The following is a 13,063-nucleotide window of genomic DNA, read 5'->3' on the forward strand; positions in this document are numbered from 1 at the left end:
ATTAACATGTACTATTTATCATTACAAATTATTTGGATGTTCAACATATAGAGACACCCCAAAGAGAAAGGAAAAAGTAGCATTGAGAATAGACAGGTATTTTTCCCTCTATATACAAAGTTGATGAAGCCTAATAATATTTCATTTAGGTTTACAGATTAAATCTGTAACCTAGTGTTTTCAATGAACTACTTTATTCCTTTGTTTAGAAACTGTTTGATTAGGACGTTGGCACAGAATAACGTCCAACGTTATTAGCAGAGAATAAAATTAACTTTAGCAGAGAATAAAATTAACTTTTATCTTGTTAAGGGGCTTACACAAGAAAAAAAAATGCTTCCCTCTTTTATAAAAGTCTGAGCTGATAGATGATTTAGGGGTAGAAGAACTTTGTTCCCTGAGGTCACTCAGAGGTCACCCAGACCCCTTCCACCTGGCGACTCCACCACCCCAGAGGAGCGTGCTCCAGCCAGAGAAAGTGAGGAGAAAGCCAAGAGGGCACACTAATGGGGAAATGCGGAGTTCTGCCACTCTCTTCTTGTGTAACCTTGGACTACCTAACCGCCTACTCTGCACAATGGGGTATTATTGTCCGTGTGAAATTATGCTTGGGAGGTTTTTTTTTTTAATTGAAGTAGAGTTGATTTACAATGTTGTGTTATTTTCTGCTGTACAGCAAAGTGATTCAGTTATACACATATACACATTCTTTTTTTTAAATAGTCTTTTCCATTATGGCTTATCATAGAATATTGAATATAGTTCTCTGTGCTATACAGTGGCACCTTACTGTCTATCCATTATATATACAAACTTACATCGGCTCACCCCAGCCTTCCACTCCATCCCTCCCCCAACCTCCTCCCCCTTGGCAACCACCAGTCTATTCTCTTATGTCCGTGATTCTGTTTCTAAGACAGGTTCATTTGTGTCATATTTTAGATTCCACACATAAGTGATATCGTATGGTATTTGCCTGTCTCTTTCTGACTTACTTCACTTAGTATGATAATCTATAGTTGCATCCATGTTGCTGCAAATGGCATTATTTCATTGTTTTTTATGGCTGTGTAGTATTCCATTGTATATAGGTACCACATCTTTTTTATCCATTCATCTGTTAGTGGACATTTAGGTTGTTACATGTCTTGGCTATTGTGAATAGTGATGCTCTGAACATAGGGGTGCATGTATCTTTTTGAATCATAGTTTTCTCTGGATATATGCCTGGGAGTGGGATTGCTGGATCATATGGTAATTCTATTTTAGTTTTCTGAGGAACCTCCGTACTGCTTTCCACAATGGCTGCACCACCTTACATTGCCATGAACAGCGTAAGAGGGTTCCCTTTTCTCCGCACCCTCTCCAGCATTTGTTATTTGTAGACGTTTTAATGATGGCCATCCTGACTGCTGTGAGGTGGTACCTCATTATAGTTTTGATTTGCATTTCTCTAATAATTAGCATTGTTGAGCATCTTTTCATGTGCCTATTGGCTATCTGTATTTTTTTCTTTTGACATATGTCTATTTAGGTCTTCTGCCCACTTTTGGATAGGGTTATCTGTTTTTTGTTGTTGTTGTTGAGTTGTATGAGCTCTTTGTATATCTTGGAAATCAAGCACTTGTTGGTCACATCATTTGCAAATATTTTCTCCTAGTCTGTAGATTATCTCGTTTTAGGGAAGTTTTGATTAATTGGTCTAGTGTGAAGCACTTAAGCAGCCTGGGTCATAGCAGGTGCTCACTCTATGGCTCTTCCTTCCTCCTCCGCATCCTGAGTCTTGCTGGAGAAAATGAGATGACCTTGACAACTGGCTCTGCTTCTACTTTGAGCCTTCAGTACGGTTTGGCAATGTAGGGTCAGCTGCATTTCCTATTCCCAAAACAATTCCAGCCAGAACCATTCTCCTCGAATGGAAAATGTTTGGAACAGCTGCCCTTATTCTCAACAGAAAACCCAGTTTCCAATTTTGTTCGGAAGATGGAGACCACACACAGATTGATATGTATCATCCCGGATGTTTTACTTTGCACGCTCAAAGATATATTTATATGACAAACACCTACGTGGTTTGAGCTTTCTTTATAACATACTGGATATATTTTTCTGAAACGTGTTTTTTCTACTTATCAATACATTATAGGCCTCTTTCCCATCCGAGTACATGAGTTACTTTATTCTTTTGAATTGTTGTACTTAATATTACCTCACTCCTTTGCTAATGGACATTTGATTGTTCCAATTTTTTTGCTACTACAAACAAATGCTGCGGTAAACATCCCGGAACATCTTTATGCACAAAGGGTAATATTCTTATGGGATAAATTTTAGGTATGGACTTGAATTGACAGTAATGCTCATTTGGATACTACTAAATTACCATCAAAATGTCTATACCAACAATATATGAGAGTCCCCCTTTTCATCAACTTTATATAGGTTTTCAATATTTTAAAAATTTTGCCAATCTGATAGATGAAAAAATATATCTTATTGTAATTCGTACTTTTCTGGTTACTTTTTATATGACTTTTGGCTCTTTGTATTTTTTCTCCAACCCATCCACTTTTTTTCCAGCTTTACCACCATCACCCCTGGCCAAGCCATCCAACTGGTCTCCCTCCATCCATCCATGCTCCTTTCCAACCCAGTCTCCCTACTGCAGCCAGAGTAATCTTTTCCCAAATGCAAATCTGATCATACCACCACCACACCCCGTCTCCCTGCTAGATTAACATCACTTTAGAGGCTTCACTTGCTCTTAGGGAAAAGGTTGACTAAAATCCACAATGTGCCCTATAAAGTATTGCACGGTCAAGTCCTACTTCCCTGCACAGCTTCATTCGAGACCTCACTCTGTCTCACTCTTTGTGTTCCAGCCACTGTCCTTCTTTCAGTCCCTTGGATATGCCATGAACTTTCCAACCAACACAAGAAGCAAAAAATAGAATAGAGAGGATAAAAGGCATGGAAGGATCTATCAGGAGGATATCTGATTAAGTGGGGTTTTACAGAAAGTGATATGGAAATGAACTGAAAGGGTAGACATAAAAGAAATAATAGAAGAAAAATTCCTAGACCTGAAGGGGGAAAAGAGTCAAGTTGCCTTTCATTTTCTCTATTGTTTCTGCTTCCTCCAGGGTTGGCTGTTCAGCTTTTAGTACCAGTGTCCTAGTACTTTTCTTTCATGCTGTTAGTTTTCCCCAAATATCTGGTGGTTTATGGAAGAAGGACTAGGTTAGTTTAGAGAGCTTCTGTGGGTTTCTTTTGCAGTTTTCTGGCCTCATTTTCCCCCACAGACCTCTTCTGCTGACTGGGCATGCTTCCTGTGGGCTTGCTGAAGGTAGGTGAGGTACTAGATCTCACTTTACAATGCAGTGGGCGTGCTGGAGACCCCCAGTTGCCATAGTAGGGCCTCAGTAAATATTAGAGGGTGTGTTACAAGGAGTAACATTATTAGTGGCCACTGGTAGAGAATCAGTGGTGAGCAGGCTATCTGCTAGCCTCTATTATTGGCCCTGGGAAGGGTTTGGGAGGTGTGGCTTCCACTGAAAAGAGTTACAAAGGGAGTGAGCATTATCAGGGTAAACTAGCCCACATTATGGCAAGAAGACAACACAGGGATCTGAGGAAATGCTGGAGGACCCAGAGGGTTTATTCCCCAAAGAGGTAATTCCTAACCTCAGCCATGAGTCAGAATTCCCTGGGAAGTTTCTTTAAAGATTCTTGGGCCTCAACTGGCACTTAATGAATAAGAATCTTTCGGGGCTTCCCTGGTGGCGCAGTGGTTGAGAATCTGCCTGCTAATGCAGGGGACACGGGTTCGAGCCCTGGTCTGGGAAGATCCCACATGCCGCGGAGCAACTGGGCCCGTGAGCCACAACTACTGAGCCTGCGCGTCTGGAGCCCGTGCTCCGCAACAAGAGAGGCCGCGATAGTGAGAGGCCCGCGCACCGCGATGAAGAGTGGCCCCCACTTGCCACAACTAGAGAAAGCCCTCGCACAGAAACGAAGACCCAACACAGCCAAAAAAAATAATAAATAAACATTAAATAAATAATAAATACTGCTGTAAAAAAAAAAAAAAGAATCTTTCGGAGGGAGCGGAACCTGGCAATCTATATCTCTTTTTTTTGTTTATGTTTTCTTTTGTTTTTAATTCTTTCTTAATCTACATCTTTTGAAAGCTGCCCACATACCTCTGATAGTAAGCCAGACTTGGAATCTACTGCCCTACAGAATCAGTAGTTCCATCTGGCTGATGATGAAAAGGGTTATTTGAGGTAGGAGCAGAGCTGGACTGAATAGGAATGAGAAATTGAGAAAGACTAGTAGAAACAGGGTTACTGTTATGATTTCTGCTGCCATTTCTACTTTCATCTTTTACATAGAAAAACACATGAGTTCCAATTGTGTGCACAGTGTTGGTGCCCAGACTGTGTCCCCCTAGCTCAGGCATCCCCATCCCCAGTCCCATCCCTGCCCGGAAGGAAGTGATGCTCTCTGCTGGACCGATCTTGCATTCTTTTACTGCATCCTCAATGAACAGCCTCTTGGGTTTCAGCATCTGCCTTGGTCTCTAGCTCCTTGTGCCTCTCTCATCTTTCATGTTTAGGAAGCTAAATAGTTTCTTCTGACATCCCACTGGCCCTGTCTTCTAACGAAGCAGAAAAAGAGGCTGTATTAGTTAAGGTCCTTTGGGCTGGAAACAACAAAAGTCAACTTGGAATGAGTTATACAGAGAGGGTGGGAGATTTCTTATGAAGATAGGACCACCATTCTCACATAGAACAATTTGGTAGATTTTAACATGTCCTCTTTGAGTATTCTTGGAATATTTGTTCAACTGTTTTCAGTAGAAAAGCTAATCTCTGCATAGGGGATGGCTGAAGAGTACTCAGTCTCTGCCCTCTTGTCCAAAGCAACTCAACTTTTGGCCCCCTAAGGTTCATACCCACTGGAGAAAACAAAAACGCTGCAGTTAACAGGACACTCTCATCCCTTTTCCTGTTACGAATCTTATAAACAGCTTGATGGGACAGTATTAAGTAAACCCTTTGATAGAGTCTCCCCCTACTGGCTAATCAAAGTATTGCTTCCAACTATGTGTAATAGTCTCTTAGAGAAGTTCAGGGGATCAGAATTTTCTCCATCTTATTACATTTCCAGTGGTGTTTCAACACTCCTTATGGATTATGTGCGCTGATAGGGAGCCTTTTATAGGAACACAAAAATGTCTCGATCCAAAGGGATCATGCCGTGAGACCTCAGGGAGGACTGTTACCAAGAAATGAGGAGTTATTTCTCCTCTCAGCTCTGCAGCTCCTATGCTGTCACTTATACGTGGAATCTAAAAAATAAAACGAATGACTGTAACAGAAATGGACTCATAGATACAGAGACAAACTAGTGGTTACCAGGGGGGGAAAGGCATGGAGGAGGGGCAAGACAGGGCTAAGAGACTGAGAGGTGCCAACCAGTAGGTATAAAATAAATAAGGTACAAGGATGTAATGCACAGCACAGGGAATATAGTCAGTATTTTATAATAACTTTAAATGGAGTATAAAGTATACAAATATTGAATCACTACGTTGTACACCTGAAGCTAATATAATATTGTAAATCAACGATACTTCAATTAAAAAAATTAACTAGCTACTGTGTAGGGTAGTTGTGAGGATTAAAGGAGTCAATCTATGTAAAGTATTTGGAAAATTCTCTGGCACATGGTTGTCAAATAAATATACACATACAGTGGACCCTTTTTGACAACAACAAAACAGAGGGCATTAACTTTCTGTTCTGTTTTAAAGGGTAAGGAGGCTAGAGAGAGATCCCTCTTCCCAAAAGGTCTTTGTTAGCTCTCACTGCGAGTTATAGTGTGTCCTAAATGTAAACTAGAGCACTCCTCATAGCGGAGAAGATTGCTCACAAACAAATTCATACTCATAGCAGAATATATTTCAAGTGCTTATATAAACGGAGCTTACAGTTTGTCAACAAATGTGTCATTCTTCTCTTCCTTGCCTAAATCGATCTGCTCCAGCTCATCAGTAGAGTGTGTCTTTTGAGGTGCGTGCCTTGATGTGGTGCCAGAGACTCATGGAAACATGCGGTTTGCTTGCCTCTATTGAGGTTGTGATTCCTCCACCACTTTGCTTAGTCAGCCAGGAACAATGCAGATGAGTTTCCTGTTGAATAAGGTCCTAATTGTCAAGCCTTTGCTATACTGAAAGTACAGTACAGTAAAAGGCTTGATCCCAGCAAGAAGTGACACCCCACTTTCTCCCATTGTCCACTTTTTTGTTTGTTTTTCTCATTTCAGACCCACCTTTTGGAGGAACTGCTCGTCGGGGGCTCGTGACGCACGTTGGCACGCAGGCCCTTGGAGGCCCTGTACGTCAGCCTGTGGTCAGGGCTTCCAGTCTCGGAAGGTGGACTGTGTCCACACAAGGAGCTGCAAGACGGTGGCTGAGAGACGCTGCGAGCCGGGGAAGAAACCCTCTTCCTGGCGGCACTGCCTGGGGCCTTCCTGTGATAGTACGTACCCCTCTCAGGTATTGCGACCACCCCGAAGCCTTGTGCAAACCGGACCGCATGGAGCCAACCTTGTCAGGGTCTCGTCCGCAGGGCCATTCTGAACGTATGTGGTATCTTGGCACATCAGGAGATTAGCTGCTTTGATGTGGGTGCAACTTGGTGTTCTTTAGAGAAAAACATAGTTGAGTGAGTAGCGTGGACAGTGGCCTTCTAACAAGCACTGGGAGCCTGTCCACAGCCTCTTTCTGCCTTGGAGTTTCAGCCCCTCAGACAAGGCTTCCTTGGATGGGATTGGGCAGGTGTGTAAATGCCCTGAAGTTACGTGGGAAATGTAATCATATATATATTTCTAGGGAGAGGTCCATAGCTTTGATAAGTTTTCCCTGGGGTTCATGACACCCCAGAAGCTAGTGCTGCTGTCAGCACTGGGAGGAGCAGGTGGCCTGAAGGACTGTGACGTGCCCGGAGGGCATTGAGAAGCCACTTGGCCCAGCTAAGACGTGAGTCCAGGGCACTTCTGACTCCAGTGCCAAGCAGTGGCCCTAACCCAAGCCTAGCTTCTTCGCTTCACGTGATCTCAGTTTCCGCTTTTCATAAAATCATGCACTTTTTTAAAACTAGGTCTCTAATGAGCTATGTGTTAAATGGATATATATATATTTTTTTGCAGGAGGCTGCACAGACACAACTCACTACTGTACGTTTGTAAAGCATCTTAATTTGTGTTCGCTAGACGTCTACAAACAAAGGTGCTGTCAGTCGTGTCAAGAAGGATAAAACTTTGCAGGGGGGTCCTAATGCTGCTGTGAAGATGAAACAAAATGTAAAAGCTCTCTTCCCCATGTAGCTGGCACAAAAACATGTATTTCTTTACAAAAAAAACCCTCTAGATTCTACAATCAGACAGAAGTCGATGCAAAATCACCACTGTTAAAATTTGGGACTGTCATTTCCCCATGGCCGGTTTTTAATTCCAACTCTTTTAAATGATATGTTCCAGGACTAACATAAAATACCATAGCAGGTACACCATTGCACTTGGGACCTCGTCGTGTCCTTCTAATCAGGAAATCACCAAGATCACCTGTGCATTGTCAGGAGCTGCCTCTTCCTGTGATTTATAGACTAGTACTGAGTAGGACATCCTGAAGGCTTGAGAAACACGGCAACTGATGACTTCTCTGTTTTAGGGTTGCAACAGGTTTATAAGGCATTTACATTTTAGAAGCTCTGGCCAATAGTTGTTAAGATGTTGGCTCTAATGGCATTTTTATGGACCCTTACGTTTAGTCTGTGAAAAGGAGACAATCACTGTGGACAGGCTTGTGACTCTTGACTGATCCAGGCATCCTTGGGGAATGGCATCTTATCCTTGCTCTTAGAGAACTTAGGGAAGAAAACACAGAGTAAACATTGCTGCCATTTTCACAACTAGGGAAATCGATCTGTGACCAAATGAGGCATCTTGGAAATTAAAGGAGAGGGAAAGTAACCTCTTCTACTGATTTTGAAGTATATTCAAAGTGTTCTTTTAAGAGCTGTGAATGAGACTTTTCTCAGCACTATTCTCTTGCACAAAAACAGAAAAACCAAAGCCTTCTTAGACCTAATTTATGCATAAGATAGTATTCCTAAGAATTTTTATTTTGGAAAAATTATGAGAAAGTAATCTAACTATGAAACATGATAGCTGAAAAGAGCTGTTTGTAGTAAATAATTGTTTTAATTTGAACTGATTTTTCAGTAAATCCAAAGCGAATTAGGGTTAGGCTGGACGGTACAGTTAGGATGAGGGGTTAGAGTTAGGATTTGGTGAATAAGTTTAGGGTTCAGTTTAGTTTTAGCCTTGGGTTAGGTGAGGAAAATGGAGGTTAAGTTAGGGTTAAGGCTAGAGTTGGCTTTATGGATTAGGGTTAGGTCAGAGTTGGTTTGGGTTTGGATCGTGCCAATGCTGGCATTAGTGATGGCGTCCGGGTGGAGGTAAAGTTTGGATAAGTTGTTGCTGCTGAAGGAGTTGGGAAGTAGTATTTAATTGTAAGTTCTAAAGCTGATTTGGTTAGGGGGCTCTTACCTTACATTCTACCAGTTATGGCTTTGGATGGCACACAACCCCAAATAAGTGGTCATACTTTTTTATTCGGGGTCCCAGCTGCCTGTGCGCATGTTGCCTATAGCCTGTCGGCAGCAAAGTTACCTGAAGCAGGTGTGCTGGCCCTAGTCCCTGGTCACTCGTAAGTGAGCAGTGTGTTCTGGCTTTGGATTTGTCTGTGGACAAGCTTGCTGAGTCTCTCTGCCATCTACTGAGCACCAGGTCTCTTGTTCTAACTGCAGCCTCACTGACACTGGGATGAGCACTACTGTACGTGGAGGGTTTGGTGGTTGGGAACGGGTGCGGGGATGTGATGAGGACACACCAGCCTGTGAGTTGTTCATCATCAATCACACTTGATTGTTGAAGGCTTTTTAAATTAAAGAGAGATCATTTGTACAATACTCTTTGTATATATTTATTATATGACTTAAAGGTGCAATATTTTATTTTGTACAGTATGTAATAAAGACAGGGGACATGTATTTTTCTTATTAACAAAATTTCTTATTAAACTGCTTCACTTTGTATTTAAAGTTGCTATTTTTCATTTGCTGTTGTACCTTTTGGCTTGTTATCATTCAAATGACCTTCCTGTGTACTGTATTTTACTACTGTTTCTATCACCTAAGAGTTAATATTTCTCTTTCACGATCCTGACTAGGAATTCAGAAATAAATGTACTTTGATTATTCAGTGGCATCCTTACAAAGGCAGGTGACTTATTTGCATTCGGGTTTTGGTGGTCCTGGGTATGGTCACCTTGGCTGCCTCTCTGAGTCCAGGAGCAACCCTGCTGGGCTCAATGCCCTGGGCTGTCTTTGGGGTGTGGGTTGCAGGATTCAGAGCGGATCACACAGAGATTCACTCTCACTGCCTCATCCCAGTCATTTACTTCCTGTGACTCACACCTAAAAGAATGTCAAGGGCAGGAAAGAGTGGCAACAAGTTCCAAACGGACAGCCTGAAGCGGGTATGGAAGTGGGTGGTAGTTGGGAGAGCAGGAGCAGGAGGCACTAACACACTTTTATTTTTGGCTATTGTGAGGAGTTTAGGGATGGATTTGAGATGTCTGCACAGAGAGACTTTTTAGCAGCAGTTGGTGAGTAACCGCTTTTAATAGCTTCCTTCTCTTATACAGTTGATGGGTTTGAACTGCTTGGGTCCACTTATACACAGATTTCTATGACTAGTAAATACTGCACTATCCAAGGTTGGTTGAATATGTGGATGTGGAACCTCGGATACAGAGGAACTGAGTATACGGAGGGCCAACTACAAGTTATACGTGGATTTTCCATGGCAGGGAAGGGTGGCGCCCCAACTCCCACACTGTGCAAGGGTCAAGTGTATAGTGCTTCAAGATTAGCAGTGAGTCTTTCTAGAAAACATTCATGGTGCTGGAATTGAAATTCCCCTTCATTTGCTACAGGCCTTGGAGTTTCCAAAGTCACTTGATGAAGACAAAAATCAACCATTTTACAGTAACTTGTAAGACTATGTTAACCTAATGAGGCTGAGCCACACAGAAGATAAGCAGTGGGACACTTCAGATATCTCAACAGGGTACTTCCTTCTTTCCTTTTCTTTCTTTCCTTTCTTCTGTCCTTTCCTCCTTCTCTCCTTGACTCGTTCCCTCTTTGCCCTTCCTTCCCTCCCTCCCTCTTCCTCACTTCCTCCCTCCCTTCCTCCTTCTTTCCTCCCTCCTTCCCTCCCTCCCTCCCTCCCTTCCTTCTCTAAGGCCTACATAGGTTACAAGCAGTGGAGAGCATTATCGGGACAGTGGAAAAGTTACAACTTTATTTCCAACTCAGATAAAATTTTCTGGGAAATCCCCTCTGTTTTCTTGGCAGTTTGAAATATTTTGTAATCTTTAGTAACTACGCAAGGACACCGAAAAAAGTCCACATTTTACAATCTAAACACTAATGTAAGGCTTGGGTCCTCTCTCATGTACAGTGTGATGAAATCCCAAATATTCTTTTACATATCAACACTTTGGGACTTTACCATTTTCCCACTATTGTCCATTTTTCTGCCCGAGTTCTAATTCAGGATCCCACATTGCATTTTGTTGCTTTGCCTCTTTAGCCTCCTCCAATCTGTGATGCTTCCTCAATTTCTTCTTGTCTTTCATGCCCTTGACACTTCTGACATGACACTGGCTAGAGGTTTTGTAGACTGTCCCTCAATCTGGGGTTATCTGGTGTTTTCTCAAGATTAGAGTGGGGTTATGCATTATTGCCCTTCTTAATGCATACTATCATGGGGAACAATATGTCAATAAGTCCGATTACTAGTGACTTGATCCTTGGTTCAGGTAGTTTCTGCCAAGTTTCTTGTCTATTAAGTTACTATTTTTCCCTTTGTAATTAATAAATACTTATTTTAGAGACAATACGTTGACACTGTGCAAATATTCTGCTTCTTCTTAAAGTAGTGTCCCTTAATTTTAGTGTCCACTGTGGATTGTGCCTACAACAATTATTACGAAGATGTTCTAATTGTGACCTTCTATTTTCTTCATTCCTTCTACTTTTACTAATTGGAATCCTTTGGAAGGGAAGTTGTCCCTTCTTCCCCATTTATTCACTTTATGTATATCCATATGGACTCCAGGGGATGCATATATATCTAGATATAGATATATAGCTATAGATATCTATAGCTATATATCTATATATATTTAGGGGTTGAAATCCAACACTATCATTATTTTGTTGCTCAAAGCATTCTAGCTTTGGCCATTGGGAGGGTTAAAAGGTTGACTGCATATACACTAATCCTTGAATGTGCGTGCACACGCACGCGCACACACACACACACTTTTTTTCCTGTATCTATGCATTCATACTGAAACCTTGAATGCCAGTCCAGCACCATAGGGTCATTATTATAGTCTATACCTTTTTCTTGTTTGTAAACTTCTTTCTCTGACAGGGAGAAGCCTGGCTTTCATTATCTGCAATATATTTTCTTGGTTTGACCTTATTATACACGTAGTTTCAGAGCTGCTAACGCATACCCCTGTGAAAGGAAAAAAAGAAATTACCAACTAGAGTAAAGTATTTGTATAGTATTCTTTTTGTCTACTGCCTTATGGTGTCCAGTGAGAACCCTCTTCCAGAGTGACTTAGGTCATCCCCTTCCTTCCCACCCCCTGCAGTGTGGTTATGTGATTCATTCGTAGTACAGTCATCCTTATTTGTCACAGTCTGCATTCCTCCTTGCGTTCTCCCCACCTCCTGGGTGATGGTTTTTATAATTTTACATGCAGTCAAATTGCCTCTGTGGTTTACAGTTCTAAGAGTTTTGACAAATTCAGAGTTGTTTGTCGACCAGCAGTTTCTTACATAATGGTTCCATCACCTCCCAAATTCCCTTATCTTGATTCTTGGTAGTCAATAATTTCTCCACCCCCCACCCCCTGGCAATTATTTATTTTCTGTCCGTATAATTTTACCTTTTCCAGAGTTTCATGCAAGTGGGATCATACATTATGTGGCCTTTGAGGCTTCTTTCACTGACCAAAAGACATTTAAGATTCACGCGTGATATTCGGTGAATCAATAGTTTGTTCCTTGAATTGGCTTTGTATGGGTATACTATAGACGTGTATCATTTTTCCAGTTAAAAGACGTCGGGGTTGTTTCCAGCGTGGGGTGATTATGAATAAAATTCTATAAACATTCACATACAGGCTTTTGTGTAAAACTACTAAGTTTTCATTCTTCTTTGATAAATACCGAGGAGTGGATTTGCTGGCTCATATGGTATGTGCATGTTTATAAGAAACTAGCAAACTGTTTTCCAAAGTGGCTGTTCCCACTAACGACATACAGTGTTCCAGTTGCTCCAAATCTGTGTCATTTGTCATTATACTTCCATAATGGCTACAAATAAAGAAGTATTGATGGGGACATTGGAGGTGATGGAGAGATAGCCCTGGCAGCTATCAAACTGTGTGCACTGTTGGAGGGGAGGATGGCGAGGGGCGACATTGGTGAAAGTCCTAGGTCTGTGACATAGGGTGAAAATCTGCCCATCCATGTAAAACACCATTGAGTGGAGAGAGAAGAAAAGCTAAAGCCTTAACAAAATGGACGTTTCTTCATGTTATATTGGACACTGTGACCCTTTGAAAGGTACATTATCAGCACTCTTTTTTTTTTTTAAACATCTTTATTGGAGTATAATTGCTTTACAATGGTGTGTTAGTTTCTGCTTTATAACAAAGTGAATCAGTTATACATATACATATGTTCCCATATCTCTTCCCTCTTGCATCTCCCTCCCTCTCACCCTCCCTATCCCACCCTGCTAGGTGGTCACAAAGCACCAAGCTGATCTCCCTGTGCTATGAGGCTGCTTCCCACTAGCTATCTATTTTACATTTGGTAGTGTATATATGTCCATGCCACTCTCTCAC

The 13,063-nt window shown here is 41.7% G+C and overlaps 1 protein-coding gene and 1 long non-coding RNA gene across 10 annotated transcripts in view; one reads left to right on the top strand and one right to left on the bottom strand.

Moving 5' to 3' along the window:
* The window catches only part of LOC309654610, a 59,976-nt gene extending 53,505 nt beyond the window's left edge, over positions 1-6,471 (bottom strand). For both annotated transcript variants that reach the window (XR_014260333.1, XR_014260334.1), the window contains exons 1-2: positions 6,337-6,471; positions 5,996-6,196 (exon numbers count right to left, since the gene is read on the bottom strand). This is a non-coding gene — a long non-coding RNA (uncharacterized lncRNA). The remainder of the gene's footprint in view (positions 1-5,995; positions 6,197-6,336) is intronic.
* The window catches only part of LOC309654491 (endophilin-A3), a 661,335-nt gene extending 653,772 nt beyond the window's left edge, over positions 1-7,563 (top strand). For 6 of the 8 annotated variants that reach the window (XM_082448506.1, XM_082448508.1, XM_082448510.1 and 3 more), the window contains 2 exons: positions 6,331-6,545; positions 7,216-7,563. In XM_082448506.1, coding sequence (XP_082304632.1) covers positions 6,331-6,545; positions 7,216-7,322 — 322 coding nt within the window. In that variant the 3' untranslated portion in view covers positions 7,323-7,563. Of the gene's footprint in view, positions 1-6,330; positions 6,563-7,215 lie in introns of those variants that run through there. The other 2 variants (XM_082448500.1, XR_014260293.1) reach the window with 2 other exon arrangements.
* The last annotated feature ends 5,500 nt before the right edge of the window (positions 7,564-13,063 follow it).

The sequence above is a fragment of the Balaenoptera physalus genome, assembly GCF_965194825.1.
Source record: "Balaenoptera physalus genome assembly, chromosome: 2".
NCBI lineage: Eukaryota > Metazoa > Chordata > Mammalia > Artiodactyla > Balaenopteridae > Balaenoptera > Balaenoptera physalus.